Source organism: Hirundo rustica, chromosome 1 (genome assembly GCF_015227805.2).
Source record: "Hirundo rustica isolate bHirRus1 chromosome 1, bHirRus1.pri.v3, whole genome shotgun sequence".
In the NCBI taxonomy this organism is placed as follows: domain Eukaryota; kingdom Metazoa; phylum Chordata; class Aves; order Passeriformes; family Hirundinidae; genus Hirundo; species Hirundo rustica.
The window spans coordinates 118,488,986-118,515,974 of NC_053450.1; the positions used below are offsets into that span (position 1 = coordinate 118,488,986).

The 26,989-nt window shown below is 36.9% G+C and overlaps 1 protein-coding gene across 10 annotated transcripts in view; it reads left to right on the top strand.

Moving 5' to 3' along the window:
• ZNF385D (zinc finger protein 385D) overlaps positions 1-26,989 on the top strand; it is a 423,031-nt gene that overhangs the window by 279,899 nt on the left and 116,143 nt on the right. For all 10 annotated transcript variants that reach the window (XM_040064757.2, XM_040064732.1, XM_040064742.1 and 7 more), the window contains one exon: positions 5,364-5,506. In XM_040064757.2, the coding sequence (XP_039920691.1) occupies positions 5,364-5,506 (143 nt within the window). The remainder of the gene's footprint in view (positions 1-5,363; positions 5,507-26,989) is intronic.

Sequence of the window (26,989 nt, forward strand, 5' to 3'; positions counted from 1 at the left end):
TTTGGTACTTAATTCATAACAAATTAAAAGTTCTAGCTAATATAGAGTTTTCCAAATGTAAGCTTATTAACATTTATAAAGTAGACCATGAGCTCCCCACATATCCTTTCCCTTTTATACTTTAAAATAGCCTGAGTCAGTGTTCTTGAAAATTTTCTATGAAAATTTGTTTTGGCTCAGGCTCTCTAGGACATATTTTAATGCTTACTGCATGTGTGCTGTTAAATATTAGGATCATATATAAAAATATTAATGATAGCTTTTGAAGTTATCTTTTAAAGCTTCCTAGAAGTCAGCTTTTCATTTGGAAATATGTGGTACTTTCCCAGCTTCTCCACTGAGTCATACCACCTGAAAGGTTCTCTGAGCTTTTGCCAAGGCAAAATGTGTGTATTCTTTTTGACCTCAGACAGTTATCATGGAAATATTAAGAGAGGTGTGAGATGGGTTGTAAAACATGGAAATAGCCTTATCTTACAGAAACCACTTTATGATTCTGCAAACCAAATCAGACTCTAGGAAGGAAGGGAAAGGGGATATTAGTCATTAGTTTAGTGTCTTTGCTGTATTCAAAATAACAGTACACATGGACAGAAGGAAAAAATTGCAAAGTAATGAAGGAATGAAAATAAAATTCTGCAGAGATTTGCTTTTTCACTCAGTGTTTATGATGGTAATAGTTAGTGATGGAAGAACTGCAAAAGATTTAGATTAATGAGGTATTAGTTTAGAGTTTCTGCCAAGTTTACATACCTCCAAGTTTCAAATGCATTGCAAAAAATTATCTACATTTTTGTGTCTGCAAAAACTGAGCTAGATTCTTCCTTAGGAGAGACTATTTGATAATGCATCTTATAATTCTTTTTCTGGAAACTAAATCTCCAGTTAAGTTTAAACTTGAAGGACTGAGATTGAGGGTGCACATGAGGAAAGACTATGCAGAGAAAGATGTAATATAGCCAAGTCACAGAATATAACAGTTGGTCATTGCCAAATCATTGAGCTGTTTGTTAGGGAACCTGAAGAATGGAGACCTTGCTTGAAAAACATTAGGGAAACTTGCTATTTATTATCCTGTATTAAAAACCACTCCATTTTATGGTGTCTGTTTACTGCTCTAGGGCTATTTTCTTTGGTTTCCTTTGTGTATATTCAATCTCTGTGATTCTCTTAATCCAGATTTTTGGATCAGTTCTTAGAGCTGTTTATACTCTTTACCTAACAGTGATCCAAGGAAAATTTCAGGTGAACTGGGCACAAAAATTTACATGGGAAACTTTCTTTTCAGTAAGTACTATTTAATTGAAAGCAAAATTTCCCCTAGAATGTGTTAACTTTTTGTAAAGAATTGTCACCAAAAAAAAAAAAAAAAAAAAAAAAAAAAAAAAAAAAAAAAAAAGATAAGATTAAAACTAGCATTTTTAATGACACATTCTTTTTTTTTTTTTTTTTTTTTTTTTTTTTTTTTTCTTTTTTTTTTTTTTTTTTCAAAGAATGATTCTCATTTTAAAATCTGTTTTCAGTTCCATAGTGAAACATGGTCTCTAAAGTCAAAATGTGGTAGAGGGGAAACAGGGGAAAGGTCCGACATCAGTATTTGTTCCCACTCATACTCAAAACAAATAAAATGTTCCAATTCTTTATGGTATGGACAGTTTGAAGCACAACAGGCAGGAATGATCTCTTAATCTGTATATTCCTGTGGTTCAGGCAAGAAAGGTCTTGTGCTGATGAAGTTCATATCATCAGTGGTTCCAGAAGGAGAACCCACTTGATTGGGCTGTGTCATCACATGAGCCTCATGTTGTGCACATGGATTTGTAGCCCGTGGGCTGTCTATGCCCAGTACATGCTGTTGTATTGCAAACCAGATTACCCAGTGGCAGGGCAAAATGTCTAGTCCCAGGTAGAGACACAGAACTGCATCCCTGTGCAAAAATGTGCTGTTTGATTGACACTGGAGGAGTTCTCAAAAACAGTCTCAATGTGATATAAGAAGGGACAAAGGTTTGTTGCAAGCTTTTCCCCAAACTTGTATGCTCACGCCTACTCCAGATGTAGAGCCAGTGTCTCTGTCCAAGAGATTATCTTGCCTGTGATTTAAATTGTCTGAAAATTGAAGAAACAAATGATTACTTCAAATTTGGGCAAAATGCTGAGCCAATTAAGCTTCAAAGTAGTGTTATTCTTGGTCTCCCTATGAAGAAAATTGAGGTAAAAATATTGAGGTGAATTTCTCAAATGTCTGAACATTCATCTCCCATTCAGAATCTGATTCTCCTCCCCTTTAGAAAGACATGACACTCTAACATCACTAACTTGTGAGATTGGAATTAGAAGATACTTTATTATCCTGCCATTTTGAGTAATTGTAACATGCTCCTCCTAAAGACAAGGTTATCTATGTGAACTTCAGGTAACTATAATAATACTGAGCGTTAAGCACAGGCTGTGGACAAAACCTCAGTGTTGTGGGATTTTTTCCTAGTTTCATTGGTCAATGTTATCAAAACCTTGCTGGTGAAAAGCTTGTAAAAAGGCTGACATTGAACCTTCACCCTCATTGTGCGTTGATCAGCAGTGCTGCATCTGCTCAGGGAATGCTCTGGAAGCCTTTGTGGAGAAACTTATCCTACACAACACCAAAACGGTCATAAGCAAATTTTATGGTTCTTCACTGTAATCTAACATTCCATAACATTTGGAATTTATCTGTGTACACTGTTAAAGAACTCTTCCCAGTGGACTTCTACCCCTCTCCATCCTTCTGCTAATGAATTAGGTGTGAAATAGTTAATACTGGCATTCTCAAAGGATGTCCAAGCTAAGCTGTCATAAGAATGGTTGCCATTGATTCTGTTTTTCTGTTGCAGATTCTAGACTACCATTCTGTGTTTTAAACGGAAAGAGAAGATAATTTTTGCAGCCACTAACATTAGAGAATTTTTTTAAGCAAAGGCTCAGATTTCATGATGTTTTCATGTGCTCCATCATTTAGGAACATGTCTGACACTATTGAAAAAACAGAGAGCAGCTGTGCTCCTGAACATACTAATTTTCTGTGCCACTGTAGCTAGGACTGTGGTAGATTTTAAACTCTGTTCCAGAGGCTCTGAGTCCCAGCCAAGGTCCTGCAGATCTGGCTGGATTTTTCCATTTAAAGCTTGTTCTCATCCCCAGATGGCTTTGCATCGCACTGGCTGGCAGCAGCAGGTGCATGAGTGCCGAGTCATGCCACAGGAAAACATCACAGAATAGAAATGTTTCATCCTCCGTGGCTTGGTATCTTAGATAAGTTTGGGATGCCAATGCTGCTGCTCTAGGTAATTGGAACCTGTGAAGCTCTTCTCCATAGCACTGAAATAATACACCCAGTGAGCTGTGTCCCCAAGCACAGGTGACATTTCTCAGCCCAGTTTACATTTGCATTTGTGAGTTACAAAATGTTTGATTAGCCCAAATTTTTGCTATTGCCAGGCAAGTGTTCACCTTGAAATTTCTGTGTGATTCTGTACAAACTCAGGTGCAATCTGTTTCTTTTTTTCTTTAGTAAGAGCTACTTCTTCCTTTTATGATGTGTGAAAACTTTATATAAGTAAAGCTAAGTATTTCCCACATTTTAAAAAGTACCTTTATGGGTCTTTCCTATTCTGGGGTGGTATGATTGGAATGTTCAACACTACCTTATCGTCATTCTGACCTGTTAGATTTATTTTCACAGTGTATTTGTAATAATATCATAGGAATGTAGCAATTGCCAAAGCAATGGCAACCAAGTACTTCATAATTCTGTGCTGCTTGCACTCTGCTTTTCTGTTGCCTATATCCTCAGCTGCTGTCTTCAAAGACTTTTATTTCTTATGCACTTACATTGAGGTACAGTGGAGAAATTACCACAAAAAATGGCAGTTATTCTTGGGATTAAAAACTATAATGAGATTGCAATGACCCCTAATCTGCTACCTTTAATTTACTAGTGATTTTTAGTGAAACATTTCACAGAGGAGTTGAAAGTTGGCAAAATATACAGTCTTTAAAATTTGGCTCCAGCTGATTTTATACCTAGAAGCACAACTTGGATGATCTTCTACAACTGGTTAATTAAGTCCTGTGTTTTTAGCCCTCAATTAGATGTATAACATGACTAACCTTGTTAGCAGATTTGCTGGCCAAATATGGAGAGATTTCATCTATCATTCTGACTACTTTATATCGGTGCTCTTAAGGATGTATGCACTTGTTTAATGAAATGTCTGTATGTATGAGAGGAGAAAGAGAAGCAGATTTCGGATCTCTCCCTCTGTTGATCTGTCTGCCTGTGTCTCTGTTCAGTGAGTAGGGTAACACTCCTCCTTCATTTTTTTTTCAGTGTTTCTTGGACTCTTACCAGCAGGTTTTTACAGTCTGTTGCCTGCCTCTCAGATTAGAAGAACACTGGCATATTTTAACAGTTTCCTAGGATCCAAATGGTCTTTAATTAACAGGGAATTGATGTTTTGGAGTGCAACCAAAATATAGGAGACACTGAAAGCAGAGAATGAACTTGGATCTTTCCAGCTTGTCACTGGCTGTAGCCAGGGGCAAACAAATAAGCAAAATAGGGTCCACTGCAAACAGGTAGTGCCTTATTTGTATGCAAGGGGATTTCTTCATTTGCATTACGTTCCCACAGAGCTGCTGGTTAGCCGGGAGGAGTTTTCTGCTGCGCAGAGTCTGAATTGGCTCCACCCCTTGCAAAGAGCAGAAAGTGTTCATTGGGACCTTCCCATAAAGATAATTTCAGTGGCTCCTGAAACTGTTATTTTTAGATTTGTATTGATCAAGTGTTAGGGCAGCACGATATGTTGTGTTTGTGAGGTTTAGATTGAAATGGAAGCCATTGGCTCCACGAGTGAGCACTTAATTAAAAAAAAATGGGAAGTCTGAAAATAACATGACTTCTGCTGAGCTGAACAGCAAGTTGTTCTTCATCTTTTTGAGTAATCTGCCTTTGAAGGGTTGAGGGTATGGATGGAGCACAGAAATTATAAGAGAATGAGACTAGCTGAAGGTCTCAAGGGAAGTTAGACATATGCTCAATGATTGTTCTTGATAATCCATGGAAATAAATGGTTTATAAGGTAATTCTAATCATGATAGTCTCAAAACCTGGAGCAGTTTCTGGCAAAGAACTATAACCAACTCAGTCACTGAGTCAGCTGTGCTTCTTTTCAGCAAGGCAGTAATTTTTGGACAAGCCAAAATGTATTTGTTTGGTCCAGTATTGTCTTTTTATTGTTCCATTTTGTGTGTGTGCTGGCTTTTACCCCCACCATGCTAATCATATCACTTGCTGAATGCTTTCTGTCTCTTTGTACGTGTAGGTGGTACATGCCAGAGCCCTGCTCTTCCAGCCCTTGTGCGTCCTCCTGCACCACCCTTGCAGCCATCGCTGGATATTAAGCCGTTCCTCCCGTTTCCTCTGGACACTGCCGCAGCAGTGAATCTCTTCCCCAACTTCAATGCAGTAAGTACACTCCCAACAGTCAGGCTGAGCCACAGCTTCCATGGAAGGCTCAAGAGGGCACAAAGCAGCGTTTTATGCTCTCCATGAAACCTGGAATATCCTCTACCTAACTGAGGGCCAAATAGCTCTTTCAGACACACTGATAGGCCATAAATTAAAGCCTACCTGAGTGTTAGTAGGAAGAAATGTAGAAGGAAAAAAATTGTATATTTCCAAGTGATGTGCAATAAAGTTTCAGGCCACGTTCAGTCCCAGAGCTTGTGAATTTCCCACAGTAATTTAGGACGTGCAGAGCTTCACTAACTTACTGTTCACTGCAACTCTCAGAGAGGGAAAGTTTCGAGCAATGGAATGCTACATCCCATTTCAAAGATATTTCCTGAGAAATACTAAAATTTTACAGAGCCTTAAGAAGAAAACTCTTGTTGAGGTAAATCAAATATGAATGAAAACAATGTTAGGTGCTGTATGAGCTATTCAATGGCAAAAAAATACAGGGTGCTTTTTTCAGGTTGTGTCATTTCTCATGCCTTTGATTTAAACTAGGATAGATTTCTCTCTCTTCTTTTTTTTTTTTTTTTTTTTTTTTTTTTTTTTTTTTTTTTTTTTTTTTTTTTTTTTTTTACTTAGTCATGATATGTACGGTTATAGAAATCCCATTCCTTCTTTAGTATTTTTTTTTTACTGATGAATGTCATCAATATTCCAATTTTCCTGTTTCAGTCTGAGATAATTAATGCTCAAAACCAAAAGAGTCTATGTTGTTTTTATATTAATTTTGACTTTATAGAATTATGCCCCTTTTCAGTTACTTTTGGAAGCTCTTTTCCTTATTTACATATACTCTTAAGAACATGTGTGCTTACCTACTTTGAGAGACACAGAGGGAGTGGAATTTTCCATTCTGAAGCAATTCTAACTGACACGCAGAAATCTTAATTAAAATAATTAAGAGTAGTAAAAGAACGTGTGCATTCTAGAAACAATTTGCAGCAAACAATAGCAAATTTCTGTAATAAATGAGGGGTTTTTACCTTTCATAGATGTTAATTTTGCTTTAAAGTAATTAAGATAATTGTCAAAGCTGTTTATACAATCTTACATTCAAGAAATTCACAGCATTAACAGAGAAAACTGCAAGCTGCTTCTATTACAAGTAAACGTCTTTAAATTTAAAAAGTGTGTTAGTATGCCACAAGATTTTAAAATGTGCTGTTTAACCAACTTACTGATAATCCATAATGAAATGGATACAACTTTAGACTTTTTTTTAGTGTGTTTTAGAATTGAGGTCTTTTAACCAGTTATGACTTGTGATCACTGTTCATAGTTAACACAATAGATCAGCTGAATTTTTTAAAGATATCTGTTAGAATTTCTTGTGTTTTTCTTCCTCAGGATTTTCCATGGTTCTGAGTCTTCAGATTGTGTTGCTAATTGTTTAATTATTTAACTGAAAGGGAATTTTAATGATGAATGTTAATAATTGTTAATCCTGTGTTACTCTATAAATTTCCAGTTTCTTTCTTTTTACACAGATTGCTTTGCTACTATAATTATTTTGAGGGATGGGTGGATAAGTCATGCTTATATTAATTTGGAAGTAAGAAAGTAAAAATAGACTCATATCAAAACCATGTTATTCCTAAACATTATCTTAGTAGCATATAATTTGGTGAGAGCACTGGTAAAGTGAGCCGAGTTTTCAGGAGTGAGACTTGAAACCCTTTTTAACAGCCCTCTGAAGTCTGTTCCCATGCAAAGTACTGCTTCCTGTGATGTGTGGCCATCTGCCAAGTCCACCTTTGGCAGATATGTCAGGCCTGAGTGTGAGGATGCTGTCATCAGAGCTGCTGTCACCTGCCTTACTGCTTATAGTTTATGCCTTGCAAAGTGACCTTTGCCTTCCCATCATGTGTGCTGACATGCAGCATCATCCTCCGTGTTCCCATTTTCTTTGTGAACAGCACATTATTGAACACTGCTATGTTTAGCTCATATGCCAGGGCTGGTTAGCTGCAACCTCTAAATGCATAGACTAGCTGAGTAGTTTTGCATAGTTCCAGAAATTCTCTCCAAGCCGACAAAACTTTTGGGGACACATGAGCTGTTGACCGTTGTCAGCCCAAGAAGGATGTAACCCACACATCATGTTAGACTTTAAATAGAGCTTCTGACAGGGGCTTCAGTATATGAATGTGAGGCTGAAAAAAAAAGAAAGTGTTTAATCAAAAAATTATCTTTGTAAATATGTCTCTTCACGATCGACTGCAACTGTTGGTGATGTTTTATCTTCATAGACTTCACTGACATTCGTACACAGTGCCAATGGAGAAACACTTATGTTCTGTGGCTAAACCCAGGTCAAGCAAATGGTCTATAGCAGAACACCTGAACGGGATATTCTCTCCCGTGTTGCCAATAAATTAGCATTTCCCTTGATTGAGACATCAGGGTCATCAATTAAGTCATAGGAAATGGATTTCTAAAAACCTGTCGAACTTCACGCAATTCCACAGGAACAAATATGTTTGGCAGCGTGTCTGGACTACTTCCCAAAAGGCTAGAGGTAAGTCCAGAATTTTGGCCATTTATTGGCCACTTTTCCACAGCCTTCACTTGAGAACAGCATGACCTAGGGAAACTTGAATAAAAGTTCAGGCATGTTTCAGAGAACATAAGTAGTCTCTGGCAATCCTAATTAGTGTGAGAATTTGGTTGTGATGGACATAGGCATCTGAGCTAATCAGCCTAAGCTTTTTCACAAAATAAAATGGAGAAAAACCAGCAACATCTCCAAGTTTTGCATGGATAAAAATGAACAAAGGTAGCTTGCAATGCAAGCTCTATGTCTACTTTGGCATGAAATGAAGTGAACCCTGAAAGTTCTCATTCGTCTATTCAGACTATAATGAGGGACTGGCTCAGCTGCATCTACCTTTAGATGAATCCCACATCATGGGACAGGTCATAAGCTAGTCACAGCTCATATATTAAATTCCGCTCAGAAATCAGATGACAGAAGTGCTGACATTGTGTTGTATGTTTACAGAGGAATGCTCCCATTTATTCAGCAGTTATGCTTCTAATTTTATCTAAAGACAGTCTTCAGGGAATTTGAGGATTCAGATGAACTTGACAGAAATGTTGGGAAAGGTGAAAGCAAAACTAACTTACCAGTTGAGAAAGTCAGACATACATTAGAACTAATAAAATCAAATACTAAGCTAAAGTATTGCAAATAATCCTAGTTGAGGTGTATTTTATAACATTTTTCACTCTATTTCAGTTTATTACCAACATAAGAGTTCTTTGTTTGTTACTGATGACTTTGTTCTAAAACAAACTCAGTTTTTGCTGTCTGCCTCTGAAGAAAACATTCAGCACGGATTTCCACAAAGGCAAAAGCTTTCATTGAAGCAGAGACTAGCAGAGTTAACATGGAGTATGCAAACCTTTATCAATAATATCTGCGGACAGGGAGTAGAGGGCAAAGTGAAAACTGAGTAACCTGAGAAAAGTTAGGAAGATAATGTTTGAACCTTTGAACCATTCAGTTTCAGGAGGAAAATTTTCTATTTATACAGGAAAGAGTAAAGCAAACATAGCAATTAACAATCTGGTTAGCTGAACATTTGTAGGTGCTATGCTCTTAATTGTGAAGCAAATGGGTACCCTCAAGTCACATGTAAAAGGAAATTGTTACAACACAGCTGTTTAAACTGAAAATGGCCCACTGGAACAGACCCTGAAGAATCCCAGGTTTACTGCAAGTTTATCTGTTCTAAAAAAGATGAATCAAAGGGATGGGATTTAAATAGCTAAATGTTATTTAATGAGAGAAACTATGGCTATAAATAATGCTTATGTAGCTTTTAAAAATATGTTTTGAAAATTTTCTGAGGAATAGAAAAATAATTGTTCAGAAAATAGTTTGAGATCATTTAGCAAACATTTGTTATGCCTCTGTGTTTTCATCTGCAGAGGGAGAAGCTGTAAGTCTCTGTACTTCTAAGTTTTAGTTCTTAGAGAGGCAAAGCTTTAACAGCTGTATTAAACATGTGCTGGTCTTTGCATGTGAATGTATGTATTCTCTTCATGTGCCAATGGTTTGTTGCAGAGAAATTTCACGAAGCATCAAAGTCTAGAAGTTAATTAACTTGTAGAAAAATATTGATGGGTCTCTGGTCTAAGAGGAGATGCTTAATTTTGCAAGACATCAACATCAGCCCTGAGCTGATGGACCCTATGACAGAAAAAAAACCCCTCATGTAGACCTCTTCTGTAGTCTCCAAAGCACAGGTGTGTCAGAAACTGGGTTGTGTCTATTTCCAGAGCTCTCAGAATTATATACTTCAGCCTACCGAGCAGGAGACAGAATTTGAAGTTTAAATGCAGGACATTTGGCATTACAAGGTAGAAAATTGGACAGTGTATTGTACTCCTTGTTTATTTATTCTTTGAAGGATTTGATGATCATTTTTCTGAAAAAATTCTAAAAAAATATTTTATCACACTTTGTAGTATGACCACAATCTATAATGGAAGAGGTACACAGTGCAGAAGATCTGAATAGATGCTCAAAAGCAGAAAGACTGATGTTGCTTGAAAACTCCATCCCTAACTCCAAATGAAAGATGAAAACCTTGTTTCTAATAGAAAGTTTCCCAAATAAGCATCCTTTGGAAAGAGACATCACTACAGTTATGACTAGAAATACGACTTAGAGCAATGACAATGTCAGAGTTGTACTAAATATGGATGGAAAATGAACTGTTACTCTACAGACATGTTTCTCATGATCCATCTGTAGTAATCCTTGATCAGTTCCCTGATTTTCCTGTTGCCTGTTCTATGTCAATAGTCCCAGGTGCATTTGTAAGAGCTTCCTATTTCACCTTCCCCTGGTTAGGGGAGAGGAGGAGTTAACAGTAGCCACTGCCCATGGATTGGGGCTCCAGTGGCAGCCTGGCTTCGAGTGCCAATGTCATGCTCATTGCTTCCTGAAAACCACCCTGTGCAACAACCAAAGAGCTTCCAGGGCAGCACAAGGGCTGCACTCTCTATTTATAGAGGTGAAGCTTGTGTTTGTAGGTGTAGTCTTTTCCTATTGTGGCCAGACAGCTGATAGAAGTGGACAGTATAGAAAACCTGCTTGCTGAGAAGTATTTCTGGGAAGGGTTATGCCAGGAAATGCAGAGAAAACCTGTCAGAAAGCTGTCAAAAGAGATTTAAAAAATCTTTTCCTTAGGCTCTTGTCCTGGATAGTTACTTTATCTAGAAGAGAGATATGTGCTGCAAAAATGATGTGCCAGTTTTCTAGATGTTGTGAATAAGAAGTAGTGTTTTGATAGTGAAGACTGGAGGAGGACTCTGAAATACATGTTAGTTTTTTTAAAATATTATCAGCCTGAAATTTAGAAAATAAAGTCAACTTTTTTGTATGCCACTACTGAATGGTTTTGTTTTAGGCTTTCTGACTTAATTGAGCAGAGTAGAATAGCGAGACTATTTTTCCTCATCATATAAAATCCTTTTAAGTTCAGTGGTGATGACATGCTGTCAGAATGCTTTGTTTCCAGAAGAGGATAATCAGGCAACCACACAATGGCCTAAGTATGATGTGAATCAAAATGGAATATCACCTATATAGAAGAACTTGGCAGTAAAAACATAGTTTGTGCTGATTTTTAATGTTATTTCCATAAGAAGGTCCTTTATCAGGTGGAGAACTGTAGTCCGCCAAATTTTTCATTTGTCAGATGGAGGGGATTATTGCTTCTGGGGCTGGTCTTTGAGTAATTGCTCATTTACGGGTATCTAGAAACTAAGGGTTTGATTTTCTCATTTCCTTACTTTGCACTGCAGTTGAGCTGTAAGATGGCTATACTCTTCTTTACAGTCTATATCTCTACTGCTCTTTAGCTGAATGTTAGTGAAAATAGGGAACAATACAAAAATAATGGCTGGGTTCAGGAAGTCTTTATTATAATAACATTTTCATTGCTGCCTAGAATGTTTAATTAAGTCTTCAGGAGAAGTAGAGGAATTAAGAAATGAGCAAACACAAGAAAATCCTAGCAATTCAGATGTTTTATTTGGCGCTTGCAAAACGGGAATGAATCAACATCAGTATGAAATATTCAGTCATTTGTATTGGACAGATTTTTTTCCTTTACTTAAATCCTTAAGCTACACCCTGGATTCTGTTTGAAATACCAGTTAAACACTGATTTCCTGATCCAGAGGCAAGATTTACAGCTCAGGAGACATCATGAAAGCAAGTTTTTTGTCTTTTTCCAGTTTTGAGCCAGATTAGGCTGTATCCGCATCTCTAGGAATACTCTGCCTGTTCTCATGTATGGTCTACTCTCTATGCACAGGGTTTATATTTTGACTTCATACAAATGAGTGTTCTTGAAACACGGTCACCTGTGACTGCGTGGATGTTATTTCTGCTTGTAGTGTCTCAGATCCCTAGGACCTGTCTCCAGAGTCATTGCTGTTATGTTCTTCAGACTTGATGCACTGTTAAGGAGCATCTAACCTTAGTCCCTTTGCAACCTCCTTTAATTGTTTTTTTTTCCTCTGTTTGCAACTTGTAGTTGGGCCTTCTGAAAGTTGAAAACCAGACAACAAAACTTATCTTTCTCTTAGAATTAACTTATGTTTTAGTAGTGCTCCTGGTCTGTGCTTGGAATTGCTTTCATTGGGCCCATGCGAAATTTGTGAAGTCCAAGGCCAGGAGCAAGTTCCTGCACCTGGGTCAGAGCTGTTCCTGGTATCAGTACAGACTGGGGGCTCCAAGGATTGAGAGCGACCCAGTAGAGAAGAACTTTGGGGTGTTGAAGCATGAAAAATTGATCATGACCTGGCAATGTGTGCTTGCAGCCCAGAAGGACAATTGTAGCTGGGGCTACATCAAAAGCAATGTGGCCATCAGGTCAAAGGAAGTTATTCTTCTCTATTCTACTCTCATACAACCCCAACTGGTGTACAGCATTCTGTTCTGATGTCCCCAGTGAAAGACAGTGATGAATTAAAGCAGGTTATGAGGAGGGTCAGGAAAATTATCAGGGCAATGGAACACCTCTCCTATGAGGAAAGACTTGAGAGAGTTGGGGCTGTTCAGCCTGGAGAAGAAAGCTCTGGGATGACCTTATTGTGACCCAGCAGTACTTAAAGACATTTAGAAGAAAGATGGGGAGGGAGTTTTTGCTGAGACCTGTAGTGATAAGACAAGGGTAAAAGTTTTTAATAAGAAGGAGGGTAGCTTGACATTGGAAGAAATTTTTTACTATGGGAGTGGTGACACATTGGAACAATTTGTCCAGAGAAGTTCATAGAATCATACCATAACAGAAATAATTGGGCTGGAAGGAGACCTTGAAGATCATCTAGTTCTAACCCTCTTGCTGTGGGCAGGGACACCTTCAATTAGATAAGATTGCTCAAAGCCTCATCAGGTTTGGCCTTCAACAATTCCCATGGGACAGCCTGTTCCATTACCTCACCACCCTTACAGTAAATAATTTTCCTAATATAAAATCGAAACCTACTCTCTTTCATTTTGAGCCCATTCCTCCCTGTTCTGTCACTACATGCTCTTGTAAATAGTCTTGTCTAATTTTTCCTGTAAGTTCCCTTCAAGCACTTGGAAGGCCACAATTAGGTCACCCTGAGGCCTTATCTTTTCCAGGTTGAATAATCCTGATTCTCTCAGCCTCCCCTCTCAGGAGAGGTGCTCCATCTCTGTGATGAACTTGGTGTCCCTCCTCTGGATTCACTCCAATAGGTCCTTCCTGTGCTGGGACCCCAGAGCTGGATGCGGTGCTCCAGGTGGGGTCTCACCAGAGTGGAGCAGATGGCCGAATCCCCTCCCTCCCCTGCTGCCCACGCTGCTTTGGATGCAGCCCAGGATAGGATTGGCTTTCTGGGCTTTGAGCTCACCCTGCTGGGCCATGTCCAGCTTCTTGTCAACCATCACCCACAAGTCCTTGTCAACACTGCTGCTCTCGATCTGTTCATCCCCAGCCTGTGCTGATAGCGAGGGTTGCCCTGACCCAGCTGCAGCACTTTGTTCTTGGTCTTGTTAAACTTCATGAGATTCCCATGGGCCCACTGCTCCAGCCTGTCTAGGTCCCTCTGGATGGTATCCCCTCCTTCAGGAATGTCAACAGTACCACTCAGCTTGCTGTCATCTGCCAGCTTGCTGAGGGTGCAGTCAATCCCTCTGTTGATGTTGTTAATGAAGATCTCAAAGATATTGAGTTGTATTATATTATATTAAGATATTATTAAAGATTTCAAGTTGCAGATGTCCCATCATTGAAAGTGTTCAAGGTCAGGTTTGGTGGGACTTTGAACAACCTGATCTGATGAATGATGTCCTTACCAAGGTCAGGGGGTTGGGCCTGATGATCTTTACAGGTTCCTTTCAACACAACCCATTGTCGCTCTGATTTCCCACAACTTATTTGAACAGTTTTAGGATTATGTTCCAATTAGGGAATCAGCAGTCTCCTATGCCTATGATGAGCTGTCACCTCCCATTGCATAGAATACAGTAGCCTTGAAACCTTAAAGGGGTTTGTTGAGTACAAATGGGTAGATACCATAAAAATATCAATTAAAAAGTTTTATTTTTATTTAAGTTAAATTTGTATCAAGGGTGCTCTAACCTTCCATGATTTCTTTCTGAAGAAATTCAGGTTTCTAGGGTGTGTGTTCTCCTGGGAAGCAAATCTTAAGGTTACCTTAAGATAGCCTATGTCTTTGTCATTTCACCTTGCTGAACGGTATAATACTTATCCTTGAATTCGTCTCTGTAACTGGAATGTGAATGCAAATAAAATATTCATTTTCTGGTTGTTGTCCAGTTTTTGGAGTGTAACATGTCTTTGGTGTATCTGCTTTGATTTATCTGGAAGATTTATTTTGTGTAAATATGTGTGAAACAGCATTGCCTGTGTTTGGTCTTCTGCACCTACCATCTCTCTGTTCAGTTCCATGGCCTCATTCAAGGTCCTTATGGATACCTGGTCACAGGTATCCAATTTGGCCACATTCAGATGGTATATACTTTTTGGGTACAGCTATGTTGCTCTTTGTGGAAGCTGAGCTTACAGTACATGCACTTTCATCCTCTGTTGGATAGCTCACAGTTTTTCAGGATTTTTCATGAAGTATATCACTCTCCAGTGACTCAGCACCTTGTGTCGGAGGAAGAGATGTTTGTGCTGCTCCTTCTTGCCACGTTAGAATAACTTCTAACTATTCTCCACCAATTCTTGTGTCCTTAATTAAACAGGTCTGAGCCACAAAGACCCTGTTTGTACAAGCTCATAACACTGCTGTTATATAAATGGCCACACAGTAGGCCATGGAGTATAAACGAGAAGACATTTTTGTAAGTGGTGTTACAAGCTGGAAGTGATCTCTGGGGAAAAAGGCTACACATACCTAAAAATTACGTACAACACATATTGTTTTCAGTGTATTTCTCAAATTTACTGAAGTGGTTTCTTGTTCCTCAAGAAATCAATACGATCTAAATACCTCACGTTTGTTTGTTTAACTGGTGATTAGTAAGAGCGAAAGAATAGACTTTGAGTCATCTTGTCCTGCCTTACACATTTGCTGGAGGGCACTGCACTGCACTGTGAGCCAGATTGCTGTTGGGAACTCATAGTACCCAAGGCAAAGGCAACAGCACAGCCTTTTATGGGGGCTGAGTGTCCCTCAGGCTTTTGCTTTGAGTGCAAAACATTTTCATAAAGAAAATTAAATTAAGAACTCTTCAGATTTTTCATGTCTTGATGAGTGAAATTACTTAAACCTAAATTTTATAGTGCATTTTGTAAAACATTTTAAATAATGTTTTAATCAGTTGATGTTTACACCCTTTGCCTTAATAGCACTCAGATGAAAAAGATCAATGATTATTTTATTCTGCAAAGACTATAAAAATTTAATGGTTCGCATAATAAGTATAACTCATAAAATCTACAGTTTAAATATGGATGGTTATTAACCTGTTTTTAAAAAGCTGCAATTAAAGTGAAAAGGAATTACTTAAATGATTTTATTACTGTAGTCTGAGGATGAAAAAAGTGATAAAATTCTAAAATCACTGCTATTTCTGTTGATGAGACAGACATTTGGAAGGATTTAAAGTAAGGCATTAATTTTTTTATAACCTTAGGTACACTTGTGTTTCTAATAGATAAATAACTATTTGCAGATTTTAATTTTTTTTTTAACAACCTGCAATTTGTTCTTAGCAATTTCAAAGATATCTTGCAAAAAGCATGAGTTTACATGACAGGCAATTTCACACAGAGTAAGTAAATGGGTTCCTAAGCACAGTTACTTCATTAATTGTTTATTCATAGCATGCAGTAACAGTGCTTCTACTATTCGAGGATGTGCCTTAAAACGTATGCATGCTTTTATCCTTTATGACAATGGAAATTTAGGAACCCTTTTCTACTCTTTTTACTCACAGTAGTTTGGGCTGGTAAATGGCACATGCTGATGAACTCATTTATCGGGAGTCTTTGCTTGTTGCACTCTCCGATGAAATATTTCTCTAATGTCCATGTCCTAATTTATTTTATCCTAATATTTTTTGATAAGGGAAGAAAATCCCAAGGAGTCCTGTGTTGGACTTGTACAGTGAAATTGGATATAGAATTCCAAATTCTCATGCAGCTACTGTTTTTCCTGGCATCTTTCCTTTTGGCTCTAGTGAATGCTTAAAGTAATCCTATGTTAATCTTAATATAGATTAAATTAATAATCAAAACAATCCATTAAAGAATAACACAAACCCTTTTATTTCCCAGGAAATCAGTGTTTCTCTTTTAAATGCATTGGTTTATATGAAATAGATGAGTATCAAATTCTTACTACTTTGGAGAATACAAATAAGAATTTTTCTAGCAAACATTATATTTTGTCCAGAATTAAATTGTGATTTCACAAGTAAAAAGTTTTAGATGACACATTTACACATTTTTCTGTAAGAAAGTATAAGAAAAAAAAAATAAATAAGACTGTGTAGCTTCCATACACAATAAAACCAATTATGTTTAGAACTAAATGTAAAAGCTGTCTTAATGACTCACAACGGAAGACTAAAGAGTCTGCAAGAGAAGGAAAAGGGCAGATAAAAGAGTAAATTTATATAGGAAAGAGATGGTGTAAAGCCTGATGCAAAGCTGTCTGGGAGTGGTTTCTTTCAGGAATTTGCTACTGTGAAACTGCCAGGATGTTTGAATGTCAGAGAGACCAATTCTAATGAATGGAGACCATGGAAAGAATTCCTGAAGTTGAACATAATAGGCCTGTGAAAGGAATACTTCAAGAAAATTTTAGGGGAGTGGTATTTATTTACTTCTGGAACATTTGTCAAGAAAATAGAAAAGGTTTAAATCTGCAGCCTTTACTTCTTTTATTCAGGTCCAGTTTTCATTAAACTTATCTGTAGCCCACCCTGTCCATGCTTTGTTAAAAATTAAAATGCCAGGACCAAGTCAAGTGTTATCTGTGCTTGCTCTGACAAGTTAGAGAAAACCAGAAGAGCTGAGAACACAACTAGCAATGCTTGCCAGACTGTGCCTTCAGTGAGGTATATTTTAGGAAGTTCTTGAGCCAAATGTGTTGTCTTGGCATGTGCTAGCTCCTGATGAGGTAACATACTTAACTGGATGGAATCAGCAGGAGAATTTGTGTATTTTAACTACTAATGTGGTAATTTGAGTTTTCTCATTCCCTTCCCCAGACAGAGCCTAATATAACCAAGCAGAGAGATACACTGGAAAATTTCCTTGGGTAACCTAAGTAGTAGGAAGAGATGAGAACATATGAACTTTGCCTTGCTATAAACAGTAGAAGTCTATGTACTCTGTTTAAGGTGCTATGCTCATGGGAGCTGGAATTGGATGAAGAAAAAAAAGTGTACATCACCTTACTCATATTTTGTGTTTTTTAATGGACTGATTTGCTAATGGGTCCAACCCATTACATTATTGGTGTTGCTAGGACTCAGATGACCAAGATAAATCACAGGGGTGATGCCTGAGTTAATTATAGCAGTGCCCTCGCAAACGGCACTATCAGCTCTGGGAAGCAGCAAAAGCTATTGTTGGCTTTAGGAAGTAACATGAGAGAGGGGCGCCTCAGAGAGGAGAGGCAGTGAGGAGGCTGCCATTTCCAAAGGATTGGAAAATACTGGCTCTGTGGTGTTTGGCAAGGAAGAGAGATGCAAAGAAGAGCAGAAGTTTTTCAAGAAAAGAGAAATATCTCAGAACAGGTATTTGAAAGTTGTATTTGCTTAGCTCACACACTCCCATAAAAATAATGGTGGAAACCCTATGAAGAGAGTTAAAATACCCAGTTTTGACTTAAAGAGATCTTCTGTCCTTGTTTCTGGCAGGAACAGGTCCTTTCCTTTTTACTTACAAGTTTTCCTAGGAATTTATTATCTCCTGAAAGTTTTTTGAGACAAGTTTGTTATCTCCCAAATCTCTATTTCTGTTTTCAGGGAAGCTATTTGAAACCCAATTATGTTTTTCTTCTAAATTTGAATGAAAAGAGAGAAATTACCTTGGTACTCACTGGAAATACGTCTCAAACTGAACTATAAACAAGGACATAATTAGAAAGAGTCTATGTGTCTGAAATCAGAGAAAATCCTTCTTCAAGAACAAACCCCTAGATACTCTAAAATGTTAGAGCAGCACAGCTGTTTGCTCTCTGTTCTTCAGTAAGAATTCCTTTACTGGGATTTTTCATCAATTTCTGTGCATAGAGAGGATACCATATATTTGGGGTCTGAACTGCCTTTATTTTCCATTTTAAAAAATGATAAATAAAGGTAAAATGTACTTTAGCAAGTACTGTGTATTCAAGTCTCCTATTTAATGTCATAAAAACAGTGTCTCCTATTCTCTTCAAACTGGCTGAGTTTCTAGAACTTGAAGAAATGTCTGTCTCAGATTACACTGAATTGTACATAACTATGGGTATGAAGATTAGTTTGTGTTTTCTTTCATTTGGTAGAACCCCAAAATTTCCCATTCAGTTGATTGGGAAAAGTTTTATTTCATTTAGAATCATCTCCTTTAGCTGTTTTTTCACAAACCACTGCAACATTTTAAAAATACCTTCTATTTTATTTTATTATATTTTTTAAAGAAGCTGCAGTGATATGGCACCTACATTGATGCAGACTCTGAGGGTAAAGGGTTCTCTCTGTGAGACACAAAATTTAGAGTTCCTTGAACAGCTCAGGTGAAAGTACAAAAACTAAAATTCTGTGGTTAATGGCATTTGTATTAATAGAAGCAAATTATTAACTTTTAATATAAACTATCAAGGAATTGTGAATTTTGGTAAAATTAAAAATTTCTTGTCTTTTAGTTTGATGAGAAAGAGACAGAACATAACCAGCTCAGTACTCAAAAAGACAGAACATGCAATGGATAAAATGTGTTAGGATTCTTATCCTTACGTACTCATTTGGTTATTTGATTAATATCTCTGCCTAATGCCAGTCTGACACCCAATAAAACACTCCAAATAAATACTTTATTTATGTTTCTTAAAAGATCATTTCTGCAGACCAAAGCACAGCAGGAGAAAGGTTGTGAAGACCAACTTTAATTTCAGTAGTTCAATGTCTAAAACATTTCTTAAGTTCTGCAGTAAGACACAAGATTAATCAGTTGAGCAGAAACCACTTTTATTGCAATAATTTTTTTGTATTATTTTGCCTGTAGCTTCATTTAAATAGGAGGAGGATTAACAGTCATCTGCTTTGGTCTTTAGCTGTCATTGACAGCATTTAAGTCTTTAACCTATGTAGGGTTTTAAGATGATTATATAATCAGCAGGTTTTTTAGATGGCTACAGCTTGTGATAAGTGTGCATTATCTCAGGCTTCGGAGCTATGCTAAGGACTTCTTGTCTTGCTAGGCTTTTGTCATGTAATAGTATAAAAAAATCTTTTGTTTCTGTTAGTTGTTCCTGGTCATTCAAAGCACAGAATGAGAGAGAAACACCAAGTCTTAGACAAAGTTTTGTTGAAGAAGAACAATCTGGCTGATACGAATGATTCTTAAAGGGATTGGCCATTTCATTGGATAAAACTTGCCAATCTTACAGATAGCAGCAGTCAGTTGGTTTTTGAATTTGAATAAATTCTCTGTGGTAATAGGAGCTAGTGGGGGCTTATTGTGATCTTGGGAATTAATTTGAATGTTGTTTGTAGCCAGCTCCAACTCAGGATGATAAGATAGCCACACATTGTTTTTCTTTCTTCTCCTCATGTTTTCTAAGCATGAAGTAGCTTCTTTGATGTATTTCTTCCTCAAACGACCAATACTGAAACATGTAGAACAAAAGAAAATATGTTCATCTATTGAGTTTCAACCTAAAGATTCAAGTAGACTCTATAGTCTTTTAAAACACATCCTTAAGCTTTGTTTTATTTAATCTCATTTATCAGTCATTAATTTTGCTTGAAAGATGTCAACCCTGAGTAACTCAAATTTGGCTTTACTATACATATTTTATCTTACAATGTAATTACGATCAGTCCTTGTTTTACAGATTACTGATAAGGTTGGTGACTATTGGCCATTTGCTTACTTTTCAGTTGATTCCCTCATCTGGAGCAAGTCCAGAAAGTGTCTTCATTCTTTGGTGTGAACAAGCTAAGCAAGCTGGCAGAGATCAGAAACTTCAACAAAATGCTTCTTGACTGGTTCAGAGGGTTGTTCATCCCCATTAGCTAATGACAATTCCTAGGGCCTGGTTAAGCTTTTTCTTACTTTCGGAATGTAATTTCTCCCTTTTAGTGCTCTGATTTACTTATTTCTCTAACAGGGAGAGATAGTGCATTCATGCCCTTAAGGCTCTGTTTTCATGCTCTGGTTGTGTTTTGGAAACAAGGCAAATATTCACAGAAGGCTTGGAAAACAAAATGTGCCTAAAGAGTCTCAAAAGTGATAAAGGTTTACAGATATCTACCATATAAAAGTTTTTATGCTTCTATCCTTTGTGGGCATGAGTTACTACTCCCTTAACTTATCCCTCTAAATGCTACAAAATGTTTATCAGTATTGGCTAGTCAGAGTTTGACAGTGATTGCTTGATACTATCACCTAATTTTTGTTTTCATGTGAACGTCTATATAAGAGCTATACTTAAGGCAAAATTAATGCCTAAAGGCATTTTTTTCATTGCTCTATCTAGATTAAAGAAAAAATAAAATTAGAGGTAAATCTTATTTTTGTTCTTTAATTTGTTGCACAGCCCCACAGATCCATCTCTGGATAAACACATGAAAATAATGCATTAAAGTAAGCATTTTTAGGTTTTTAAGCAGTTTTTGTGGAATTGATTCACTAAAGAAATCTGCATGTCTTTCTAGTGATATTGAACAGTTCTTCTTCCCTACAGTTTTTGCCTCTATTACAATGTTTTCCCTGGAAGTATATGATGCCTGTATGGCTCTAACTACTGAGATTCTCTTGACTTGGTTTTCATATCTCACTTCTATTGCAATCACTGCCTGCTGGCTCCTCCTTAGACAAATGGTTAAATTAATTATTTTGAATATATTCTGATTTGGCCTTCTAATCAACATTAAGGAACTGAATTAAACAAAGAAGCAAATTAGTATAATTGATCTATGAAGACAAATGGCTTAATCCAATTGTCTATTAGACTTCAAATACATATTCATGTCATGATTTAAAAAGGAAGGTGGTAGAGGTCAATAAACTTAATGGTAGAAAGAACAAGCAATTAGACTGCTTGTCTGGCATTTGCTTGAAAAAAATAGAGATACAGTTTTGATTCAGAGTGAAAAAATAATGTTGAAATAAATCAACAATATTTTCTTTACTTTCAACTAGAAATTTACTGTTATTAAATAAAATTATTCACCAAAATGATGATGCCACTTAAAAGATCAGTGCTGCAAATTAGTATATTTAACTATTTTATTAAGGTTTGAGATATTTAACTTAAGACTATTCCAGTATAAAGACACAAAAAAAAAAAAAAAAAAAAAAAAAAAAAAAAAAAAAATCATGGTTTGGGTCTTTCACCTCTACATACTTGGCTGTGCAAACACGTGTCAAAGTATGCTTCTAAACCTTTAGTATAGTAGTGTATAAACAAATCATCCTGTGACCTTTCAGAAATTTAAGTTAGAGTGAATGAGGCATATCTGACAGAAATTGATGTCTAAAAGCAAAGTGTCCAATCTGAATCAACCGTTAAGCTCTTTCCAGAGTAATGCAGAAAGATGGCCAGCCACAGAAACCAGCTTAACCCATCTGAGATGCTTACCTGAGATGGCATTAATCATTTGCAGGAGACACTTATCTTCAATAAATTCTATACTAACTGTCCTGTCTTAAAATGCTAAACTTGAAGTAGCCAGTTGACACGGAAAATTCTGGTTATAACTTAGGAAACTGGCCAAAACCTGGCGTGAGGGCCTGGACAATGCTGCCAGTTAGCACTGCTTTGAGAATGAAGGAGGTGGAACAGATGACATCCAGAAATGTTTTCTCCAACTAAGCCCTCTTGTGAATTCTAAAGGCCTTACAGCAAAGCAGAGTAAGGCTATTGTGTTTAGAGGAGATAAGGAACCATGAAAGGGAGGTGACAAGCAGCAAAGCCAGAAGGATTTTGTCCAGTCTGAAATGCTGCTGAATACTGTGGCTCAAGCAGTGCAAGGCTGATAGAGAGAAGTAATATTTTGTGTTAGAACAACAAGCTTCAAGTGCCCCCTCTCCTTTTCCCCTCCTTCAACTTCTCATTCCCTTGCCACCTTCACACACTTCCCAATCTCCTTCAATATTCAGCTTTAGCTAGAACACAGGGATTGAACAAAAAGAGTAAAGGATGAGATTATAATTAAGGAGGGTTTGTGAAAAATTTATGGTAAGATGGATCTTTGTTTAAGGCATGCTTTTCCTATGTTTGAAATTATTGCATTATTGTTATTTTACTTCAGAGAGTTAAAATCTGATTTCCGGTGCTCATAATCTTAGTTCATCTCCAGCTAAAATTTTATAAACAAATGTGAGATATAGGAGTGAAAAAATATATCAAATTTACTTGTTCAACTGCCTCCTGTCCAAAGGATAACTCTCAAGTAAAGTTATGAATCTTAGGACTGAAATTTAGGAACACTGAGTAGATTCTGTCCAAACTTGGATATATGAGTGACTTAATTTAAAACCTGTTGGTGTCTCTGTATGGTGCTAGAACAGTAGGGAAGAAAATTTGTGGTTTGTATTTAGCTGTGACATCATTCCCTGCTGGATATTTACAAATTGTTTTTTCATCAAGAAAAGACTGCTTCTTAGTAATTGAAGTTACATTTCAGCATCAAATTAAGGAATAGTTATTTCCAAGGGTTTGGTGCCTTGAAAGCAAAAGAAATTAATACTGCCTATATACAGTATTTTAACATTCACACAGTTGCTTGAGCAGAATGTGTGTTTCAATAAGACAGTGAGATGTTCAGTTTGGAAGATTCACACTGTGAGGGAGAAGCTCACAATTAGAGCTTAGAGTTTAGTCTGCATTCTGCTTGCCACAACATCTGACGCCAAATGATGTCTTCTTTTGACATTGCTTGAAATTGAATTCCTTTGATTAACTTATTTTCCTGCAGTTAATTAACATTACTTTTAAAATTCTGGAGGTTTGTCTTTTATGTATTGGTATGGGTGTGCATTCCTGTTATTTTTTTTCCTACATACTAAAACTGAGTTGTGTTGTCCTATTCACTGATATTCTTTTCTGACTCTGTTACTATTCTGACTTATTAAAGAGAATATGGGTATTAACCTAATATCGATACCCAACTGTGACAGACAAAAACTCTCTTAACAGTTTAAAGTTAGAAAGTGCATGTTTATTACGATGCCGGGCATCGTGGGGGATAGCTCCCAAATTCACACCGCAGTTTACAGGTGATCACAGAGTCCTTTTATTTAAAAAAGCATTGAATACCCAAAGCACAGATGCATTTTCATAGCCCTGGTACATCCCATTACCCGCTTCGTATGGTAATTAGCTAAAAAGCCATTAAGCATGCACAGTTTGTTCTTTGAAATGGGTCGGGGTCCCTGAAATGAGGAAGTAAAGAAGTCTTCCTCGTTCTGACCTTTCTACCTTTTCAATGCAAATGTGATAAATGAACCTTTGGTACGACTCCTATTTCCTGTCTTCGTGACCGTTCAATGGGTTTCTGGGCAGAGGAGGCCTACAATTGTCTTATGTTCCTAAAAGCTATTTATCAGTTTCTGTATTCTTCATTATAAACACAGCTAACCAAACAAAAAGTTGACAAGTAATCAGTTATTCTAATATGGAAAAGTGATCCCAAACCCAATTTCTCTTGCATGTTAGTTAATTACTAACTTTTAATTTCAGCAAAGCCTACCTATCTACTTTAGTAAATTTCATCAAAGCTTATCTCTAACTAAAATCTTAACCCCTCTAAAATCCTTAATTCTCTAAAGTTTATGTCTCAGTTCATTGCAAAGGGCTGCCGTGTCCATTACATGCCAACCCTATTAGTCCTCTTAGCACCCAGCAATGGGTGTTTTAAAGAGAGGGTAGGGAATAGAGGCCACTGGAGTGGGTGATGAAAATACCCTCCTCTTTTGGATATCCATGCACATAGAGAATTTAAATTTATCACAGTGTGACTTTGGCATGGCCATATAAATTCAGGCAATTAATTGTGTTCTCTCTTTTTTGTAGACTTGTAGTCAAGAAATTTACTTGTCTTTTTATTCCTAAGTACAATGGCAAAAAATAGCCAAGAACTCCAGGACAATCCATTCTTGTAATATATTTTTCTGCAAAGAGATGGGGCTAAACCTCTCCATGCTGGTCTGAAAAACTTGTTGCTAGCTGTTCTAGTTTTTTAATTTCTTCGTCTTCAATGATTGTATACTTCAGCACCTTGCGTACCTAATTTTCTCTTTGATGGCTTAACTGAGGTGGAAAGACACTGGCATTTACTTCATGTCCTACAGGAGGTAAGTGTTTGAGCAGGAGATTGACCTTAATTCCTCTAGACTGTGTGGCATCTGCTTACTGCAGGCACTTTCCTGCAGTGGGATGAGGTAGCTGCCATTTCCTTTCAAATTCAAGACTATGGTGTGAAGTGGACACCCCAAAATGGGTCATTTCAGTCCCTGAAATGTAGCACACATTATTTTAAGGTGATTTAAATTGTGTCCTCTGCTCAGAGATATCAAATATTCTTACATAATCTGGAAATAACCTAAAGGTTTAGATACACAAACTCTGTATTTCCTAGTAATTTAAGTAGTAATGTTACCTGTAGCTAATTATATTCTGTTTCATGTATTTTTAGTTTTAAAAGGTTAGCAAAATCTCTTTAAAAATAGTATATTTTTGAGTACTTGTGGGCAGAGGACAAATGAGGGTATGGTATTATATTTAACTGTGCACGTGTTTCCTATGTAGTGGATAAAATGTTACAGGTTTGTATCTGTGTCCATTATAACTTCCTAGTATTGCTGCAGCCTCAAATAGAAGTCATGCATTTTTTCAGGAACAAGGATTTGTTAAATGCTGTTAATGGCTGTGCCAAGTGAAGGCAATTAAATGAAAACAACGAAATAGCTAATCAGATCATTTTTTGCTGAATAAATAATGAATTGAAAACAAATGAATTCTGTAGAAACTAGTTCACACTTCTCAGTCCAGAATGTCACTGGATTTTAAGTTTAGGGTGTCATAAGTTAGCCCCATTCTAGCTGGGTCCCAAATTAAACTATTTTGGTAAAACGCATTATAAGAAAATTCTTTCACTGAGAAAGAATTAATATAGAAATTATGATATAGCATTTTAAGTGTATCATTTTGAAGTGAGACTTCCAGCAAACTGTATTTTGCATTTGAGTTACCATTATACATTTGATTTAGCATGCTAGTCCTTGAAGCAAGTATTATATCATCTGCTTTGTTACATGAAATGGCTAAATACATCTACTGTTCTTAGAGAGCATGAGCTGGATCATAAAGCTATCAGACCAAAAAAAAAATTGATGACATCTTCTTCCTAACTCAAATGTATCGTCCAGGTTCTCATATGGAATGAATTTTGATCTAATATTAGTGTAGCTTGATTTATTTTATATCTGCTTTGCTTTTCTGTTAAAAAAGAGTCCCTTGGTCTGTGTTGAAATAATATTGCTGGATGGAATAACAGCATTGGAATTATGTAATCACTGTGTTTCCTCCCCCCTAATCAGGTCACCTAAGTGAGAAAGGATGGAGTAATGCATATCTCTTAAATTTTTCATTAGGAGTAAACTAGACAAGGTGATTGTGATAAAAGCCTGTTTGGAAAAGGAGTGCATTGCAAGGAATTGTAGAAAGAACAGTAGACAGAAGAGTGAAGGAACAGGCAGCTCTGACCCTAAGGCAATTTTCTCTCCTCCTTCAAGAACATTAAAATAAAATCTTGAGAGTTTTCTGTCTGTCTGCCCATTTGTTACATTTGTGCATATGAAGTACTGTACCTCTGAGCTACTGCTTTCCTATATTTTTATGTGGTAATCAAGAAGCTCTAGTATTATGTCTTCCTCCTTCTGACTGTCACAGCAGAATGCCCATTTTTCTTCTCACTAACTTCATCAATATGTGGTTATATGGCACCCTTCAGTTCCTTATCTTCAAAATTAGTTCCTTGTCTACAAAGTCTTCCTCCAGACTCCACTTCATCAGTACCAATGATGTGACAGTGCCACTGTCCTACCCTCTATGTGATTAAAACTCTGTGTCTGGGAGGAACAAGCTCAGAATCTGCAAAGCTCCTGAATTCTGGCTGATCTTGGTATTATAGTTGACAAACAGGAGGAAGAGAGAGATATACTAGATATTCCAATTATTACAGGTGGTGAGACAGAAGGGGTAGGGAGAATTCCACATCTCTCAAAATGGAATTGTGTGTTTGTACTCACACACCCTGGGATTTCTTCAGTCATATTTTTCCTGTAAATCTATGAGCTAAAGTGCTACCTGCTGCTGAAGAATAAGAAGTATTACTTCAATGTTTATAGGAAAGATTTGTCTTCCACAGTAGCAAAAGTGGACCTCTGTCATTCAACAGTGTAAACACTGGATGGCAAAAAAGAGCAACTGTCAGCAGAAAATGTGACTAAAACAGATTTAAACACAGGAAACAGTATGTTGGTGCCACTTCTTTCCAAGTAACCTTTCAGTGATATAGTAGCACTGGAAAATTGTTTGATGTGTTGTCACTTAAACATGGTTATGAACTCTTCCCAGTTTATGAAAAATGCTTAAGAAAAAAAAAAATAAGACAAGAAAGCACAACCAGAAATCAATCTCAGATGCTTTGGAAAAGGAAATTTTATAAAAGGCTTTGGAGAAGCAATGCTATTT